This window comes from Haliotis rubra, unplaced genomic scaffold (genome assembly GCF_003918875.1).
Source record: "Haliotis rubra isolate DU_JTF1 unplaced genomic scaffold, ASM391887v1 Scf60, whole genome shotgun sequence".
Lineage (NCBI taxonomy): Eukaryota > Metazoa > Mollusca > Gastropoda > Lepetellida > Haliotidae > Haliotis > Haliotis rubra.
Genome location: NW_025767302.1, coordinates 855105 through 877324, shown reverse-complemented (window position 1 = coordinate 877324; position 22220 = coordinate 855105). Strand labels below are relative to the sequence as shown.

Here is a 22220-nt window from a genome sequence, read left to right as displayed (position 1 = left end):
ATCTAGACTTACAGTAGAGTCTCTGGCTCTGAGTGACCATTTCTCAACTCACAAAATGTTGTTATTTTCGTTTGTTTCATATGAAATTTTTAGAGTAAAATTAATATTTTTATACTTATCCTGACTCATGCTTATTTGCTTGTCTTCTTCTTCTGGCGAACCTAGTGGAACACTTGTATCTCCCAATTGAAGTTCCCTTCAATAAAAAATCACTCATTAGTACTCACCACGAGTTACCTCCCTTCTGCAAGCGCGGGAACGAGGGCGCCACCCAAGCCCATGTGCCTCACTCTCTCCTTTTTTGTTTTGAGCCCAACACTTTATTTTTCCCGAGAAATCCAAAGTGTTAAGTGGGGAGGACGGGAGGGCTTACCTCATGAGTCAGGATAAGTATAAAAATATTAATTTTACTCTAAAAATTTCATATTTTTTCTTATCCTGACTCATGCTTATTTGCTTGTAGAATCCTACGGATTAGGAGGTGGGATTATATATACTTTGGATTTTACTAATTAGTGATTTGAACTGAGATGATTGTAAAACCCTATGGGAACTTCATGAAGGCACTGAACTGAATTCCTGCTGTTAATTTAACAGCTGCCTTTAAAAGAAGGTTATTACAATTTACTGAATATAATAAAAGTATATAGAACATTAATTAAGCTAAAGCCATTAATGTGATAGTATAAACTGTTGATAGTTTATAATGAATACTTTTATAAGAACCAAAGTAGTAAGCTTACAATATGGATATATATAAGCTATAACATAATTGTGCTTAAGATATAATGATAACTTAAGCTGTATAATAGTAACCAACTACTGAGAGTTTGATACTAATACATGTTATGAAATGAACATATGACCGAGCTTAAGGATAGAAACTTAAGCTGAACATATATATAATAGTAGAAACTCGTAAGAGTTGTAGGTATATATATATTATGATATAGAATCATAGTACTGAGCTTAAGATAATATTTTAACTTAAGCAAATATATATAGATAGCATGTAGCTATTAGTACTGTTATCAGATAAGTATAAAATCAACAAGATAGACTTATCTTCTCCGTGGAACTGTCAACTGTTGAGCAAGGACCATGGGACCGAAATGGTGGATACCTGAGACGTCCTTGGTGGTGATATCTCTCAGATAGTGGTTGGCAAACACCATATCGGATCTCCAAAAACATCCCTCCATAATGGTATTCAATGAGCAATTTCCATGTAAAGCCAAAGTTGAAGCTAGTGCTCTAATTTCGTGAGGATTAGCAGCACTTGGAGGGTCCAGTCCAGCTGCCTTGTAGGCTCTTAGTATGACAGTTCTGATCCAAATAGAAATGGTAGTGCGCGACACTTCTGTCTGTGAGGCGGTAGATATAGGGATAAACAATCTTTTGAATTTCCCTCTACTTTGCTTGGATCTTTGGAGATATATTTTCAGTGCACGTACAGGGCAAAGTGATAAGTCCATCGTATCCTGCGGTCCAAGTATGGATGAGAGAGCTGGGACATGGAACAACCTGTCTGGTTGACCTGGTAGTTGATTTTTCGCTATAAAATCCCAGCGAAGTCCCAGATGAGCGATGTTATGAATATCATCAAATCGTGTTCTCTCGTAATCCAAAGCGTGAATTTCAGACATCCTGGCGGCAGTGGCTAACGCTAGCAGGAATAAGGTTTTGTGGGTCAATGATTGAAATGACGCAGATAACAATGGCTCGTAAGCCTCACTTGTGAGGTGTTGAAGTACAACATTTAGATCCCAGGCTGGCGCTTGAAACTTCCGTTTCTGGTCTTCCAATCGAAAGGCACGTAACAAAGCGAGTAACTCCGGTGTTTTAGTCAATTTGACGCCCGTTCTCATAGTTATGACTGAACTTATGGCTGCAAGATAAGTGGACAGTGTAGATCCTTTTAGATTCTTAGTTTGACGTAGGAAACATAAGAAATCTGCCACTTGAGGATGTGTAGCAAATCTGGCTGAAAATCCTTTCTTAGCAGCATAATTGACAAATCTGAGCCATTTGTCATCGTTACAAGTTACGAGTAGAGTTACGTAGTGCAAAGCGTGACCGCCTTAGCCGCTCTGGTGGAATAACCTCTCTTATTCAAACATGCCTTGATACAATCCACCGCGTGAAGTCGGAATGCTTCTGGTGTTTTGTGCACTTGTTTGGTGTGCGGATGTATCAGTAGATTGGAGCGTAGTGGGAGCTGAAGTACTGGTTTTCCGATTCCTAGTATGAGGTCTGGAAACCACGTTCTCGCTGGCCAGTAAGGCGAGACCAAAATGAGATCGAGGCTCTTCGTTTGACTGATTTTTAGCAAGACTTGTGGGATTAACGCAGGAGGCGGGAAAGCGTATGCGTTTAGTCCCTCCCACGATATGCTTAGTGCGTCCGTTGCCCAGGCTAATGGATCTGGCACTGGCGATACGAAGGTTGTCAGTTGATTGTTGAATCGGGTGGCAAATAGGTCTATCAGAGGAGATCCTATTTCCATGATTATCTGATTGAATATCTCTGTGTGGAGCATCCATTCTGTCGGCGACGGTTGGTGCGGCCGAGAGAGAGCGTCTGCTAACACATTCTTTGCTCCTGGAATGTGGCAGGCTTTGATACGTATGTTTAGACTGTCGACTAATTCGAACAGTCTGAAACATCGAGTGAGTAGATTCAGTGATCTTGTTGACCCTTGTTTGTTCACATAAAACGCCACTGTTGAGTTGTCTGTGTGAATCATTAACTGAGCGTTCTGTAACAGGTTGCTCCAGTGACCTATGGCGTTTATGACTGCTTGCATCTCTAGCAGATTTATGTGACATAAGCTCTCTTGAATGCTCCATAGGCCTGACGCTGTCCTGCCGGTAAGGTGGGCTCCCCAACCTTTTAGTGACGCGTCCACGTAGAGATGTGTTTTCGATTCCGGCTCTACTAAGGAGACGCCTGCGCAAACATTCAATCTCTTGGTCCACCAGAGTAGATGTGGTTTGACGTAATCTGGTAGACTGAACGGTAGAGGGTCCTCGAGATGGGCATTGATGAGGACTTGTAATGGACGCAATTGAAGCTTGCCTCTGAGTGTCAAGTCTTGAGCTGATGTGAGTAGTCCCAGTAGACTCTGCCACTGTCGTGAGTGGTAGCGGAGAGAGTAGGGCTTGGGGATCAGTTGTTGTATCTTGATCCATCTGTCCTCGGGACTACCATACGATTCTGAGCTGTAAGGAATCGTATACCTAGAAACTGCAGATCCTCGTGGGCTCTAGGTCCGACTTGAGTAGATTTACTAACCAGCCTAACTGCGTTAGTAGCTTGATTATAAAGTTCAGCTGTAGTCTGAGGCGCTGTGGATCTAGATCCACCTGTATACCGTCGTCTAGGTAAAATGCATTCCATGAGTCCTTGGCGATGTAGGTATGAGACAATAGGCTTGGTTACTCTTGTGAATACCCATGGGGCGAAGTGATTCGAAGGGAAGTACTTTCCATTGGTAGTGTATGCCGTCTAGCATAAACCTCAGATATTTCCTTGAACTGGGATGAATCGAATGTGTAGGTATCGTCCTGCAGATCTATACTTACCATGTAATCTAGTGGGCCGAATCAGATGGCGGAGTTGAGGTAAATGTATCATCTGCGCGCTGGTGGTTTGCATAGAAATTCTCTGTTGAATGTGCTCATGTTGTAAATGAGGCGATACTTCTCTTTGGAATTCTTTTTCGGCACTAGGAAAACTGGGGAGTAGAAACCTGGTATGATGTTTAAGCTGATCGAGAACTTCTAAAGGCCTGTTTGTTTAGTAGAGACTGAACTGTTTCTCTTAACATCGGTAGTTGTGCCAGATGAGCGTTGAACCCTGGTGGGTTGACTGTTAGCGGTGGCTTGGCCTTGAGTTGTAGGCGATATCCGTACTGAAGGATGTTGGATACATACGGATCTTGAAGTATTCCCCAGTTTTCCCAGTGTAGTTGTAGGCGTCCACCCACTTGAGAAGGTTGTACTGGGGCGACTGGGGTGGAAGACTCCAGTCGTTCGAACCTGACTTTCATCGTTTAAATCCACGGGCACCTCTGGATGATCTGCCTCTAGCTGATCCTCCTCTGAACTTGTTGTACATGGGCGACGAAAAGAATCCTTGGGATTATTAGCGGCCGCTAATTTCTTATCCCGTGCTCTCTGTAGCCCTGAAAACTTAGACTTACCCGAGTACCTCTGTGCTGATTGTTTAAAGACGTTCGCTAACATATCCATCGATCTAATCATGAGTACTTCTCTAGAATCTTTAGATACTTCCTTGGAAACCTTGTTAATGTTGCCACCAAACAGTAAAGGTGAAGACCATGGAGCTGTGTACAGGGGCTCTGTGAATTGTTTATTCCAAGAGCAGGAGGCTAGTAATCCTTGCCGACGTGTCATGGTAGTAGTTTCAGTAAGTGCTGAAAGATGGTCTGTAAGGAATTGTTGATCTTTTCTCTGCATAAGTAGAGCTGAATAGATCATCCTGTCCTCCTCATCCGTAGAGTTCTTGAACTTAGTGATGAGAGTCTCGTTAATAGTCCTAGATCTATTAAGTCCGAAGAACATCCTTCTGGAAATGGTATCTAACTGGGCCATCTTGTGATCGTCTACCCTATAACTTCTGGACTTGGAATCACTGATAAGTTTAAAGTTTTCATCAATCTCCTGAGTCTTGAAAAGGGCTCCATATTATGTCCATAAAACTCTTGGCATTGAAGAGCGGTAAATGGGTAGGATGGGTTTTAGTAGATTTGGAGTAGGCTGTATCCAGTTTAGCAGGAGCGGCTGCGATAGGATCCATAGGAGGCACGGTGATATGATCTACATCATCATCTTTCATCAGGTAAGTTTGGGCTGCATCCTCGTTCTTAGAAGGGAGGCCAGTTGTAATCGTTTACCATCCAATACCTTATCTCAGCCTCTGAGAAAATGATACCATCGTCCTCCTCTGGCGTATGGTGGTATGTCGAGTCCTCGATCTGTAAGAAGATCTATGTGAGGACTGAGGAGAAACGGACTGGCCAGTGGCTAGTGTATGTAGACCTTGGAAGACATCCTTGCGGAGACTGTGGGCTTCCGTGAGCGGTGATAACCGCCAGGCATCTCTGGACTTCTCGAGCGTTGAGGGGCTACGCGAGCGCCTTCTAGGCGATGTAGAACCACTTAGCCTTCGCGTCCCTACGCGCGAATGTCTGGAGTCAGTGTCGATCCGACATATGGCTTGCTTTGCGAAGCGCCCCGTGCATGACAAGGTGCGTGCTCAGCGAAGCGCTCCTTCTCCATGAAAGCCTCTTGCAAAAGGTGAGGCTCTAGCTCCTTGGCGGGCTGGCCTGGGATACCTTATGCAAAGAGCTCACTCGGGCAGGGTTGCCCTTCGCGGGCGCGTCTATGGGCTCAGAGGCCCTACGAAAGCCAAAGGCGGGCTCTGAGGCCCTGTATGACTTAATATGGGGTGGGCTCTGAGGCCCGTGGCTCTGAGGCCTCTGTAAGCCGTAGCGATCTTCCATCACCCTGATTATCTGGTTGATCAAGTCGTCTGAAGCGGTCTGCTTTGATGAGGGATGTCTCTCTGCAGAGGTGGGGACCCTCAGATAAAATTTCTGGTGATAGTGTCGGCATGTCCGGTTGTGTGTTCATCTGCGCTGAGGTGACAGTCGCAGAAACGGGCCGTTTCTTGTGACGAACTTCTGGAATGATAATTGGCATATCATCATCATATAATGCTAATTCTGTAACTGGTAAGATATCAGAGGCAAAATTATTAGATTTTGTTGACTTCCCTTTAGATGAAGGTGTAGATCTTGGTGTACGCAGTGTACGAGATGATACGGCTGGTTTCCTCGACTTGGACTGAGAAGACGGCAGCTCTTGAGATGCAGGTCGCTTCTTGGACATAGCGGACTGCGTCCCACGCTTATCCGCCGAGGGAAACTCAGGCATGCCACCAGCCGGTGGCGTGTCCTCAATCAACAGTTGACAAGGAACATTAATTTGCGATCTATTAGCCATGTTTGAAATCTGTTTACGAGATTTATCTGCCTTCCGTCTATAAACGGAACATAAATATTTGTCAAAGGCAGAGATTGGTAAATTGATACACAATTTACAACGAGAATCAAAGGAACATGGAGTAATGCAACTAGGGCATTTTAAATGTGGATCGGTATCAGAATAACGTAGTTTACAATCTGTGCAAATTTTCATTAATGTAGCCTACTGAACAATCACGGCGAAGCGTGAATAAACAGCAGAAACACAATTAATAATCAATGCAAATTGAATAAATATACTAGTAATACCTCTATACTAACGTATAAGAGGAACTAACTAAATATAAATAAAGGATATAGTGTGTTGGGAGACACAGGCGCTCTCACGTCCAGCTCACTGGGCGAAGAAGGAGAGAGTGAGGCACATGGGCTTGGGTGGCGCCCTCGTTTGCAGAAGGGAGGTAACTTCGTGGTGAGTACTAATGAGTGATTTTTATTGAAGGGAACTTCAATTGGGAGATACAAGTGTTCCACTAGGTTCGCCAGAAGAAGAAGACAAGCAAATAAGCATGAGTCAGGATAAGAAAAACCCATAACACCAACACAACCCATAACACCAATACAACCCATAACACCAACACAACCCTATAACACCAACACAACCCATAACACTCATACAACCCACAACACCAATACAATACAACCCATAACACCAATACAACCCATAACACCAACACAACCCCATAACAAATACAACCTATAACATCAAACCCATAACAAATACAATACAACCCATAACAAAATACAACCCATAACACCAATACAACCCATAACTCCAATACAACCCATAACACCATACAACCCATAACATCAATACAACCCATAACACCAATACAACCCATAACACCATTACAAACCCATAAACTCCATAACACAATACAACCTATAACACCATTACAACCCATAACACCAATACAACCCATAACACCATTACAACCCATAACACCAATACAACCCATAACACCAATACAACCCATAACACCAATACAACCCATAACACCATTACAACCCATATCAAATACAACCCATAACACCATTACAACCCATAACACCATTACAACCCATAACACCAATACAACCCATAACACCAATACAACCCATAACACCAATACAACCCATAACAAATACAACCCATAACACCAATACAACCCATAACAAATACAACCCATAACACCAATACAACCCATAACACCAATACAACCTATACAATTCACAACACTCATACAACCCATAACACCAATACAACCCATAACACCAATACAACCCATAACACCAATACAACCCATGACACCATTACAACCCATAACACCATTACAACCCATAACACCAATACAACCCATAACACCATTACAACCCATAACACCAATACAACCCATAACACAATTACAACCCATAACACCAATACAACCCATAACACCAATACAACCCATAACACCATTACAACCCATAACACCAATACAACCCATAACACCATTACAACCCATAACACCATTACAACCCATAACACCATTACAACCCATAACACCAATACAACCCATAACACCAATACAACCCATAACACCAATACAACCCATAACACCATTACAACCCATACAACTATAAGACCAATACAACCCACAACACTAATACCACCAATACAACCCAATACAAGCAGATAGGAAATTAGTAAATTTTCCTTTTGTACCTTAATATACTGTACCTTCCTTCCAGTAAGTGATAAATGTGTTTTTCTTCAAATGCCAAGTTTAAGATAGAATGATAGTTTTTGTGCTCACCTTGAACAATGTGGCCTTCTCAGGTATGATGCCCCTGACCTTGACCTCAGGGTCGAGGGGTAAAGGAAGAACATCAAACTCAGCAAAGTTCCTCTTGCAAACCTCTGGATCTTGTAACAATGCCTGTAGTCTTTCAATCTGAAAATCATTCAAGCATGCTTAGTCATAAAGAGTCTGACTACTAATCTACACCTAATCCAATTCAAAACCCATGCAAGACTTGGTCCTTATCAGCCTATATTTGTTGTATGAAGCAACTTGATGAATTAAATGGTTTGGCTCTGTGACTAAATGAAATTATCATACACCTATGGTGTGGGGTGTGACAGAATATAAGTCACTGGTTTGTCTGGTCCAGATTTGTCTATTTACAGGCTACTACATCCTATGAATAATTCAAGATGGCTGCTACTTCCTGTGCGTACCTTCTTCTTCCTGTTTCCACTCTCCCGTGCCACTAGCTTCACCAGGTCCACCAGCTTACTGATGAACAACTGTTGCTCGGCCAGACTTGACCGCCGCAGTCGACACTCCTGGCCTCCCTGAACAACAGTTAATTATTTTGTTGCAATGAAATCCTAAAGAAACATATGATGACAAAATGCTCCTTATGACAATATCCATTATGTGTTAACACTTTGGCTTTTCATAATATGTTTCATAACTAAAATGTTTCAATGGATATGGTGGGTTTGACGGGCCCAGTTTCCATGGTTACAATTTATCAGCCGCGTTGTGACCCTCAGAGATGTCAGAATTTGATGATCATGAGTTTGGATTGGATACTGAAATGATAATGATTCTTGTTTGGACAGCACTGTACCTTCATGGGTTTCACAAAAGTGGTTATCAATTTGGTCTTTCCATCCATATTCAGCTGTCACAAAAGACTGAAAGAATGTTCCAAGCAGCATCAAACCCAACACACTCGCTAGCTGACTTGACCTACCTTGCTGAGGGCTTTACTGAACCTCTTCATGACTGTGATGTACATCTCTCGCAGAGCACTGTCCTTGGTTGATACTTCCTGGTCCTCACACTCCACCAACAAGTACCTGCACAGACACATAGTTGTCACACTCCACCAACACATACCTGCACAGACACATAGTTGTCACTTTATGTCTATTTCATATCTGAGTGAAAACGGCTTCACCCTGACTAAGGCTGTTACGATTCACTCGCATATTCAGTGAATCGAACCGTAGCCCTTCATGAATTCAATTTGTTATTCGTGGCCACCAGAACCGAATATTCATGAATATTTACAATTTTTTTAAAGGTGTCCGTTTTACTTGAACCCTTATGTCCTTTTTCAAAATGAGATATGCAAGAATGAAATATGTACTAGCCTTGTAGTACCGCAAGTCATGTTAGTTTTCCAAGGCCGCACATGTTACTGTCAGCTATAACTATTAGATACCAAATTTGAGTGTCATGAGATCACTGGTTATTGCTGTGACAAATTAACACTGTCAACATGGGCATTCAATATTGTGCATCAATCACTTAACTTCAATATTGTATTCATAAATAATTATTTGTATTCGTTACCCAATATTCGTGATACGTATCATATTCGCCACATAGTGTATTCGTTACAGCCCTAACCCTGACCAACAGTACTGAACATGAACATCATGAGAAGACTTTCAAATTGCAGGTTATCTGACTTCCTTGAGTCCAAACAACTGCCCTAATAATTAGAAATAACATTGTGAGCAAAAAAAGGTTCACAAAAGAGTGTATACAGAGATTTTCAGAATTATATATGTGTATTATGATCATAAAAGATGAGGTCCAGATATTACTCACCAGTAAAAATAGTTGGCAATGGTAGAATTATTACAAGCCTTCCATATGAGAAAGGTTGCAAGATCCATCTAAAACAAAAAAGGTTTAATAGACATATGATATAGTTTGTTAGTCGCCTCACCCATCTTCAGCATCCTATTCCTATCGTAAGACAACTAATGAGACTGGATGCTCAGCCTCTCTCCGTCTTGGTTGATGTATGCTATCATATCCCCACTGTAAAGATCTATGAAGTCTATCACTGGACTGTGTCCAGATTGGCTTATTGACAGAACACCATCATTAACAGGATTGTTGAATGTGTCCCTAAACAACAAATAGAAACAGCTCCAGTGTGTCACAAGGGAGACAACTCACCTCTTTAGCAAGTTTGTTCTCGGGAGTCTCTTCCTTCCCGGGCGGGGATGTTCCCAGAGCATCAAGGATGGAATCATGGGAAGACGCTCTTGATAATGTGCTCATTGATCGACTAAAACAAAACATTACACCTGTTTCATGAACAAGAAATGTTGAAACTATTAGTCCATTAATCTAGTTAATCAATACTAGCCTCCTACAATGAGAGATAGTCACTTGATTACCTGTCATTATAGATCCATACCTACATCCTGATACAGCATTCCATAACTACATGCACATGGTCCTCAGCATAAAGAGTACAAAACAAGGACTGGTCATCTGAGTGGAATAATAAACACCAGTCGTCCAACATCACCTTCAGATGTAAACCTAAACCAATCAAACACCAGGCCTCATGTTAGCTGTATAGGCTGACCTTTCTTTTTCTGAGGAGCTGGAAGGTGTTTCTGGTGATGGGGCTGACTCTCTTTGTGGAGGAGGAGTATCCATGCCCTCCTTTATCTCGTCGAAGTTCTCATACTTTAGGGCCTGAACTAGCTGGAGTAGGTACAGCAACAGATCCTAGGTAGTACAAACAGATGGTCAGTAGTGCTGAGACACAAGGTCAGTTTATGGTGAGTCAATGATGTGGTTAGTCCGTGGTGAGACAATGATGGGGTCAGTCTGTGGTGAGACAATGATGAGGTTAGTCTGTGGTGAGACAATGATGGGGTTAATCTGTGGTGAGACAATGATGGGGTTAGTCTGTGGTGAGACAATGATGGGGTTAGTCTGTGGTGAGACAATGATGGGGTTAATCTGTGGTGAGACAATGATGGGGTTAATCTGTGGTGAGACAATGATTGGGGTTAGTCTGTGGTGAGACAATGATGGGGTTAGTCTGTGGTGAGACAATGATGGGGTTAATCTGTGGTGAGACAATGATGGGGTTAGTCTGTGGTGAGACAATGCTTGGTTTAGTCTGTGGTGAGACAATGATGGGGTTAGTCTGTGGTGAGACAATGATGGGGTTAATCTGTGGTGAGACAATGATGGGGTTAGTCTGTGGTGAGACAATGCTTGGTTTAGTCTGTGGTGAGACAATGATGGGGTTAGTCTGTGGTGAGACAATGATGGGGTCAGTCTGTGGTGAGACAATGATGGGGTCAGTCTGTGGTGAGACAATGATGGGGTTAGTCTGTGATCAGACAATGATGGGGTTAGTCTGTGGTGAGACAATGATGGGGTCAGTCTGTGGTCAGACAATGATGGGGTTAGTCTGTGGTCAGACAATGATGGGATTAGTCTGTGGTCAGACAATGATGCGGTTAGTCTGTGGTCAGACAATGATGGGGTTAATCTGTGGTGAGACAATGATGGGTTCAGTTTGTGGTGAGACAATGATGGGGTTAGTCTGTGGTGAGACAATGATGGGGTTAGTCTGTGGTGGGACAACAGATCCTAGATTCAAACATACACGGTGTCAGTTTGTCTGATGATGTATATACTGGAGTTACATCGTGACAGTGGGATGTGAGAAGGCTATTGTAACCTGATACTTACCTCGTCATCAGCTTGCCGGAGCCTGGTGACTGCATACTTCCTGACAGTGGGATGTGTAAAGGCCGGAGTGAGAAGCTCCAGAGCATCTTCAGCATCCATTGGCTGCCATTTGGACAACAGATCTAGTGCCTGCCTTGCCTCCTGAGCCGTAGACCAGTTCACACATTTCAGAAACTTTGTCAAAGCCTGAAAAGAAGAACTTCCGGCTTTAGCAAGGGTAGTCATAAGATATAAATCCACAGCCCATGTTTCTTAAATTGTACAATATCGATATTTCAGACAATACTGAGACTTTCTGACATTTCAGGTATCAGCAGACATCTAGATTTGTACAACAAGATTCAATCAAAATCTGTATGTGTCGTTCCTACAGTTTTCAACAGAATTAATTTTGTAGTGAATGAGTGAGTATGGTTTTACATCGCTTTTAGCAATATTCCAGCAATATCACAGTTGGGGACACCAGAAATGGGCTTCACACATTGTACCCATGTGGGGATTCGAACCCAGGTCTTCAGCATGACAAGCAGACACTTTAACCACTAGGCTATCCCACCGAACCAATTAATGTTGTAAGCTCCAGAGTAGTTTGGTAGTGGTTTTTAGCTTGGAGAGTCTGGCAATAACCATGAGCCTCCCATTTATTCCAGGATTTCCACGGGTGGTATGTATTACACAAAGCCTGTGTTCCATGCTTTGTCTTTCAGGACAAAGGGTAGTCAGTTTCACCTGTTTCTGGCTGGAGAGATAGAAGCGAAACTTCCATAGCAAGTCTTGCTCCTCTGACGTCAGTTGCTTCGTTGGTGGGTAGCTGACAATGGTCTGGGAAAGGAACATTATTGTTAAAAGACATGAGGAAAACAAACTTGCACACTGTCCATACCTCAATACAAGATATGACAGACCATACAAATACCCATATATATGTTGATGGATTTCATACCACAAGGGCATTCACTAACCATAATACTAGTCTTAAGTTCATAGAACTAAATCACTAATGTAAACGGCCTGGGACCACTTGTCCAAAGCTATCTCAACGCTATGGCTATCTTAAATCTAGGAAAGAGTATTGGAGTTACGATCATCGTAGCACTAAGATCGCTTTGTGCCAGTGGGCCTGGACCTGTTTACACAATCATAGCACAACTTTTCCAAATAAAACAGTCAGCCATAACAAACCCAAATGATTAACATGATCATCATCCCTTGTCTTAACAATGTGTTTACTAACTGGCCAACACTAAGATGGTCCCTTGCCTTAAGCAGTATGTTCACTAAATGACCAACACTAATATGGTCCCTTGTCTTAGCAACATTTTAACTAAATAAGTAACACTAAGATGGTCCCTTGTTTAACTAAATAAGTAACACTAAGATGGTCCCTTGTCTTAGCAACATTTTCACTAAATAAGTAACACTAAGATGGTCCCTTGTCTTAGCAACATTTTCACTAAATAAGTAACACTAAGATGGTGACTTGTCTTAGCAACATTTTCACTAAATAAGTAACACTAAGATGGTCCCTTGTCTTAGCAACATGTTCCCTAAATGACTAACACTAAGATGGTCCCTTGTCTTAGCAACGATTTCACTAAATAAGTAACACTAATATGGTCCCTTGTCTTAGCAACATTTTCACTACATGACCAACACTAAGACGGCCCCTTGTCTTAGCAACATGTTCACTAAATGACCAACACTAATATGGTCCCTTGTCTTAGCAACATTTTCACTAAATAAGCAACATTTTCACTAAATAAGTAACACTAAGATGGTCCCTTGTCTTAGCAACATGTTCACTAAATGACCAACACTAAGATGGTCCCTTGTCTTAGCAACATTTTCACTAAATAAGTAACACTAAGATGGTCCCTTGTCTTAGCAACATGTTCACTAAATGACCAACACTAATATGGTCCCTTGTCTTAGCAACATTTTCACTACATGCAACTATTCTTCACTAAATGACCAACACTAAGATGGTCCCTTGTCTTAGCAACATTTTCACTTCACTAAATAAACAACACTTAACACTAAGATGGTCCCTTGTCTTAGCAACGATTTCACTAAATAAGTAACACTAAGATGGTCCCTTGTCTTAGCATTATGTTTAATAAATGACCATCACTAAGATGGTCCCTTGTCTTAGCATTATGTTTAATAAATGACCAACACTAAGACGGTCCCTGTCTTAGGAATGTGTTCACTAAGTGACTAACACTAAGATGGTCCCTTGTTTTAAAAAAATTGTTCACTTAATTGTTCATCTTTGGGTATATGATACAAGCAATCAGGCAGATTGTAATCAGACAGCACTATAAGGACTTACATTGAGATGGTCCCTTGTTTTGGCGTCTGGCTTCATGTCTCGGTCAGTGGGGCCACTCCTCAGACTCCTGGCCAGCTTGTGGTGCTTGCTCTCTACCAGGTTCTCCTGTATCATTTGTAGTAATCAGTGGAGTGAGTAAATTGGGTCTGATGCTGCTATGGACAGTTTCTCAGTCATACATTTCAGGGGAAGGAAGTGTTCCAGATTTCAGACATTTACCAGTTTCGGGAAGCTGATAAGCATGCACATGATCATAATGGTGCTAACAAATCTAGAACACAGTCACTGCAAATCTGGGATATAATCCCATGACCCAAGGTTTCTGGAATAAATCAGTGAAGCAACTCTAAATCAACAATTGAGGCACCTTACACGAGTTAAATGTGGAAAGTCTTATGTCAAATCATTATGAAAACAAAAGTGAGTTGATCTATCATAAAATGGTTACCAGTATATTAGAAAACTAGAACTCCTGCCTTTGGAGTGACAAGCAAGTACTTGGCTACTATGTATATAAATTCTCCATGTAAATTATCAAAACCTTGAAAACCTGCTACTACACCATACCATGTCCAGCATATCACATGTATTATGAAGCTAGTGACAGTTTAGGTTTAACTGTTGACATATTTACCATGAGAATCTCTGGATCTGGTACTGTGACAATTTCCGCTTGTGTTCGAAACTCGAAGGGTCTGTCCGCATCCTGCAATAACATCACAGTCATGCAGTAATCAGGCTGGACATATTACAGCATGTGGTACCCAGTTACTTGCAGCATTCCTATTAAACACTACTGAATAATTTCTAGAAGTTATAGTTAGAAAATATATACTTAAAAAAGCAGATCAGATTTGAAACAGTTCACTACTTCAGTGTTAAATAATGATATTGACAATGAGCCAAGCTAACACGTCAGACTGCTCCTTCCTTCTTCCTTCATGTTGGGGGCCATAGTTTTGGTGTAGATTCTTACAAAAATGTCATGGCAAAATGACAATAAAATATTACAAGAATCTATACAGAAAAATCCCTATACTATCAGAACTATGTCATAATCCATGAACTTATTTGTCACTACCAACTTCAAAAAGCTGTAGAAATATTTCATGATAACAAATGGAACTGTTTCCTAAGTTCTACAATACTATTCTCTCCTCCATCATCTCTTAAGAATAAAATAACCTGTTCACATAAAATCAATATCTGAACACACTGAATACCCAACAAATCAATTTACCAGGACTTTTCTCCAGATTAAAATAGGGTCTTGCATCAAATAAAACTCCATCATGTCAAAGTATTCCCACAATCAGCACTGTATACAGTTTTAAAAATATAGGGCACAAGCATATAACTGTGAATTCTAAAATAATGATGCTGAACATCCTGTTTATCAGGTCGGAGTGATCCAGATCTTCAGCTATCAGTGGAGTGATCCATGATCCAGCAAGGTCTTGTGAGAGTGGAGTATGGTTCAGCTTATGTAGTAATTGATTGACATTCATGTGTGGTAACAGCTGAGATAATTACACCTCAAGCTCAACCTCTTACATAATATTTCAAGGTAGCTACAGGCTACTGTCAAAGCAGTGTAAACTTGACCTGGAAGCTTCAAAAAGATCTTATTTGGTCTATTCAATTTGGGTTTATAAGAAGATAAAGATACAAAACAATTAGTTCATGATAGGTTTCCATTCTTAATTCTGGATGTAGGCCATCAGACCATACCACTAAAATACCATCTACCAACTAGCAGTATTTGACTTACACATTAACAACACTATGAGTGAGTGAGTTTAGTACTACGCCATACTCAGCAATATTAAAGCTATAGGGTGGTGGTCTGCAAATAATTGAGTCTGAACCAGACAATCCAGTGATCAATAGCATGAGCATCGACCAACGCAACTGGGATACAATAACATGTGTCAACAAGTCAGCAAGCCTGACCACCCAATCCTGTTGGTCAGCCTCTTAACACAAGCATGGGTTACTGAAGATCAATTCTAAACTGGATCTTCACGGGTCAACAACACTAAGAATACACAATGCCTTTTAGAAATGTCAAATACCACATATGTTATAATTGGGCTTCTACAGATTCTAGTACTGTTGGGGACAAGGTAGGGTTTGAGTCCCATCCTTGATTCCAACCCACACTATAAACGTGAGACACCTAATTGCCAACACACATACACCCAAAAGTGTCTTACCTTTTCAAAGTAGACGATTGAGAACTGAGTATTTTCATAGTGGACATGAGGGAACTCAATCATAAGATACATAAAGTTGGAGTCCCTCTTCTGCCTCTCGTTAATCATCTCAATCTCTCGGAACGTCAGCCGATCCAACCAGTCAACCTTCACCATGTGCCCATCTCGATGTCTCTTGCTCAGCTAGAGAAGAAATAAAGTACATTTCTCACAACAATCACAGAACTTATTCGAACTTAGGATCAAATTACAGACCTCATCCAGAAGACTTCCTTCATTTGGATCATAGGGGATACTTATATATCATGATCCAACCAATATACAGAGGTGCAGCAAGAGCTGCATGTGCCTATGATTTACACAGGTCATTTACACATGAGGTCAAAATCAGAGGTAACTGTTTATCTTAAGGATCAGCTTTCATGGGACTGTTGTTGTACCTTATCATGGATTAAAGGAACAATAAATGCAAGATTCCAGAAAAATATTTATTGTGGAAATCAGAGTCAAGCAGTGTTTCAACCTCTCTTCTTCTTCCAATGTTTGATAAATTAATGTAACCAAATTACATTTGTTCTAAATGATCACGGCAACTACTGAGTATGTAGACCAAGAAGTGCTTACTTTAGCCAGTCGACTCATCTGATCATTGGCATCTTTGGTCTTCCCTGGAGTGGTGATCTTTGAGGATATATCGGCCACCACCTTTGGCCACACCTTCAAGTCATGCATGCCCTGGCGGAATGTCCTGCAACCAATCACACCATCATGGTGAGTGAGTGAGTGGGCAGGAAGCTAGCAAGGGTAACAAGCATTTGTACGGGTTGGCCTCTGTGCGTGCGTCCGTGCGTGTGTCTCATCATTAAGGATATGTTGGCCACACCTTCAAGTCATACACAACCGAAGCTCATTACATGAACTCACAAATATTTGAATGTAATTTTATCAAATGTATCCTTCTGACAGGTCATTTATTTCATCATGTACAGGTATGTGTAGCCTCTATTATCTAGGGGGTAGAGCACCTGCCTGACGAGGTGAAGGTCGGTGGTATGGTCATTGACTGTATCGTATCATAATATCTTAAAAAGCATACTTGTTACTTGTCATTAAGGGTATAAAACAAGCACTGGTTGTCACAGAGTCAGTGTACTGTGGTATCTCACTGGGCTAGCACCATAAACCAGGGCTAGTCTAGACCAGTACAAAGGCATGAACATCACTATGTGTGCAATAATCTTGAATGCAACATTTAACCCAATGTCACCCCACCACCTTATCACATACATGTACATGTAACAGTGACCAAATATATTTTAGGTGTATGATCCAATAATCTAAAAGCTGCAACATGGGGACCTGTCATGAGATAGACTGGTGGTGTATTGGCCCATGTGCGAAGTAAAGTATTGGTATAACAATTAGTGGTGTTCCGTTTAATTGAAATAATCGAAGATTGGTCGAAGTGACCAAACGACCAAGCAATCGATCACATTTTCTCATAATCGAACACAAACGATTTTGGAACTGCTATTTTAGTCTTTGAAACACTTGATGATGGAACATATGATAGAAGTTGTCAGGGCCTGAAAACTTGTTTGATTCTTAGAAAACTCACTAAACTAACTGAAAAGTCATGACTGAATATTTCTTGAAGACTCCAGGAAGTTTATGTTCATGATATATTAGACATCACTTTAGAATATCAAGTTGCATCATGTTATACATATCTGCAATAATAACCTGGATAGGAAAATCTGAAAAATGACGCTAACCAATCTTTTTCGATGATTGTTCATTGGTAATGAAGCAATCATCATTTCTGAGATTTCAACCAATTCCCAACACTAATAACAATGTCATACCCAACATAGGGTGAACAAAAATATGTCAATCTTAGTATAACTGAAACTGACCCAAAATCATCCTTTAATCACAATTATGCTGAATCAACCAGGTATGTGAAATGATAAGCCAACATTTACTCAATGATAAGCATGATGACAGTATATTGTACACTTAATGTCATTTGTAAATGAAGCATAACGATACAAAATGAATACCCATGTCAGTGAGGTTAGATAGTGGTGACAAGGATATCCCGTTTGAACTGTCCCAGAACTATCCTCTCGCATGACGGTGATGCCACCCCAGGCCCAATATCGGCCTAAATGCTGCCTATAGTGATGACATGTTCATCTTACCCTCTCTTCCCGAACAGAGAGATGGTTGTCCCACCAACTGGGTGAGCTTTGTTTGTTCCATAAATGTCCCAGACAGTAAATGATAGGAAGGCATTTCTTGGAAGATCGCTGTATTTGACAGGCAGCTGAATCCACTCATTCCAACTGGGAAATAAAAATTGGATAACTTGTAAATAAATCTTTGAATGGCATTTACAAGTGGAATGTATAAGAAATGCAAGATTTATGGATGTCAACTTCTTTATTGTGAATAACGTATGCTTGCTCCTGTGTTCTTCACAATAAATAAGTTGACATCCATAAATCTTGCGTTTCTTAACTAGCAAACATTCATTTACACCATGTAAAGGCAAAGATTTCACCTCCCAAGTACAAGGATCTACATCCACTATATATTCACACGTAACATTATGGTAAGCACTAGGATTGGGACAAATTACTCCAATACCCAGGTAGGGTAAATAACTTTCACTATTTGGGTCCTGAAAAGAACTAGTTCCGTTTTGTCACGTGTAACTAAAAGTCTGATACATCACTAAAATCCATAGCACATGATAATGAACAAAAGTTACAGCATACATATGTCCTTCTATCATAAAAAAATGAGCAATATAAAATCGCTCATATTCTATATAATATATGGCTCTGAGTTACATTGTCAATGGCTGTGCATTTCGGTAGGGGTGTTTACTCCTCAACCAATAGAAGCCTATCATAGTTTCACTGACCATGCTGATGATAACCATTTGAACAATTTTAATTCATCCATGAATGAACACCACAACAATCAGTTTAGTCAATAGCTTCTGTATAATAGATTCTAACATACTAATCCTTGGAATTTCCAATATAAAAGGAAGAACATATATTACCATGACAACAAAATATAGTTATAATATGCTCACAAAAGAAATCGCAAGGGATTTCAGTTAACAAAATATAACATGATAGGTGTCATGTTGGTCTCGTGGTCATAAACCATGTAAGTGAACATAAGTAAGTGAGGTTATGCATCTTAATAACAAATTCATTTTTGTATATACTTTTGTTTCAATGAAAAAAGATATCAAATTCAAATATTTAACAACAAAACATCAATCTGGAGAATGTACACCTGTTTAGAGTAAGTCTTGCATGTAATTAAATTTATGTGAGTGAGAGAAGTAACTCTAAATAAAGCTGTAACTGGTACCCGGGTCGGATCTGGTAAAGCTACTTTGAGTACCTTGTTCAATAATTTACCTGAATCAGCCATAGTACAAAATAATACCTGTGTTGTGACCACAATGAATAGCACAGTAAATGAATAGTAACTCATGAGTCATAGGTACTGATGTATTGCAATACATTATCAAAACATAAATTTCAATGCATCTTGTAAATAATGGGGCAAAAAGTAGCTTGAAGCATTGGTAAAGAAAATTGAGAAGAATATATGTCATAAATCCAAAAAGGTTCTATTGTGTCAGTTCATTCTTATGTACATCTGATTTCAACATTGAACAAAGCTGCTTACTTCCAGCGTGTGCTGAAGGCCTTATAGGAGGTGGAGACTGGCATGGCAAGGGGGCGGCCATCAGCACACACCTGGCACGTCACATAGAGGTCAGAGCATCCCTCCTGATATGCTCCAGAAAACTTCAGCATAGGATCCTCTAGCAACTCCTTGTAGCTTGGTCTGTCTCGCAGACCCTCGAGCGTGCCACTGAAAGTGTATCATTGTCATGTGAAATTCTTGTCACAAACGTTGTATATTTACTGATTGGGGTAAAAGGTTTATTGGGAAAGTTTACCAGACCCAGGGTAAATGAACATTGACATGTAGGTTAATTCATTGACAGTCACTTGTTGAAACTTCATGACTGTAAATACTTTTGAGTCCTTATCTAGGAGATCGGGTTTTGCGAGGCAGCAAATCTATGCATTTAGTTAATATTGACATTCTACAAATTTGATATAAGACGTCTGCTAAATTTAAGAGGGGAGGGGGTGGTCTTTGCTCCACACATCAGTATGTAATATATGATTTCATGTTTAGGTTACAGTGATTATGAGAAATAAACATGAGCCAAATGAACATGAACCAATGAGCCAAAATTGGTGGAATATGAATAACTGTCTCTGGCAATTATTATTTTGTCATTTTTCAGTGGTGACGTGTAATGTAAGTGTTCATGAATTCATACTTGAAATTTGTATTATTACGTCCATAATACTTAAGTCAAATGTTCATGCAGACAGAATAAGAAAGATCATCTAGAATTTGTTTACAAGTGAATTGAAACCGAACAGTGAACTGAGCCCAAGGAAAAGGTAACACTGGACCATTCACCACTGGTCAGTGCCTGAATGGAACATGTTAAGTGTATTGATAGAATGAAGTAAAGATTTACATTTTGATTTCAACATTCACATCTACATCACAACTGTAAACATAGCAAAATCTGCCACTCGACTCCCCCATCGTTCTTCCGGAAATTCACTGTTGACAAGGGGAGGTAACTCCATGATAGCGACAGTACACGAACTTTCGGGGATTCCCCTTATCTGATGTGTGGGTCCCGTTCGACAAAGTGATCTCAGCGCTCACACACGTTAACACGGGTTTTATCAATCGCCGTAGAGCCAAGATGATTTTGAACATTTCTGCATAACAGACCACGACAACTGTCACTATATCACCTCTTTGCGCTGTTAATGAAAAATGCATGTTAGGGACCGTTCATAATTTATGGCTAGGGGGATGATGATGAGTTTTATGGAGAAGCATGTACAATGTGAGTGACCCCCACCTAAAATTTATGTACAAAGTAAGTGACCCCCCTGCATGTCATGTACAAAATCAATGACCCCCCCACCTTCCCATATTTTTTAAGCATAATTTTTTTAATAATGTTGTGTACAAAATTGATGACCACCCACCCACCCTTAGTGCATGTGTACAAAATTGATGGACCCCCACCACCTCACTAGAACAAAATGGGTGACCACCCCTTAAAATCATCATCACCCCCCTAGCCATAAATTATGAACGGTCCCTTATTGTTAATCAACTTATCTGAGACGATTTTCTGAATAGTCTTATTAGACTCAACTGCAGTATACCCAGTAAAATAAAATTGCTTCTTTTTAATTCGTATTACCAACAAATGGCAAATAAACACATGATAATACATTAAACGACACTGTTCAAAAAAGTTCTAAGAGAAACGGTCTCATGTCGGAATCACGACTTGAAAGAAACCGACCCTATTCCAAATAATTGTTTTGAATTCACGAAAATATCTGGGTCCAATAATATATTTCCAACCGCAAAACAAACTGCAATTTAATCACACTAGCGAGTATTTAGTCACCATTGTTGAGGATATTATTATGTTAACATGTTCGCCGAAAAAGTTCAGGTAGTTAATCTTTGCCGTATGTGGAGAGACGTATATAATTACCCTTCGCACACAGCTTGATGTTTGTTTTCTCATTTACTCAACGATCTAAAGACTTAATGAGATGTTTGTATTGTTGTTCAACGGTACACACAACTTTAATTATAGTGGGTCATGCATTTCAATGTCCTGAATATATACGAGTTAGTAGTTGTGGAATTGTGGATTTGACCACATCTGCGATACAAGATAAATTCTTCATAGAATTTGACCGGATTTTAAAAAGAACCTACGCGGTCAGTCGTCCATACAACTCCTGTTTAGATCATATTGGAATTAACTTGTGCCAAATGTCCAATGGAGACATTGTCTCTGTGTAGTTTAGGTAATTACTGGAAGACAACTCTAATGTTTCAGAGGCATTCCGATCATATATTACTATTCAATGTCGTCACACATGAAATGTGCATGGAGTAATTATTAGTTCTAAAATAGAATGTTACACACCTCCATTTATAAATAC

At 40.4% G+C, this 22220-nt stretch overlaps 1 protein-coding gene across 1 annotated transcript in view; it reads right to left on the bottom strand.

Annotated features, from left to right (window-relative positions):
• Window positions 1–20796, bottom strand: part of LOC124255409 (phosphatidylinositol 3-kinase catalytic subunit type 3-like) — a 34082-nt gene extending 13286 nt beyond the window's left edge. Inside the window, 16 exon segments of the mRNA XM_046689323.1 lie at window positions 5523–5569; window positions 7765–7983; window positions 8271–8387; window positions 8795–8900; window positions 9661–9728; window positions 10018–10129; window positions 10436–10581; window positions 11563–11748; window positions 12292–12384; window positions 13895–13999; window positions 14529–14600; window positions 16111–16293; window positions 16735–16858; window positions 18315–18458; window positions 19831–20019; window positions 20708–20796. Coding sequence (XP_046545279.1) covers window positions 5523–5569; window positions 7765–7983; window positions 8271–8387; window positions 8795–8900; window positions 9661–9728; window positions 10018–10129; window positions 10436–10581; window positions 11563–11748; window positions 12292–12384; window positions 13895–13999; window positions 14529–14600; window positions 16111–16293; window positions 16735–16858; window positions 18315–18458; window positions 19831–20019; window positions 20708–20778 — 1982 coding nt within the window. The 5' untranslated portion in view covers window positions 20779–20796.
• Between the last annotated feature and the right edge of the window lie 1424 nt (window positions 20797–22220).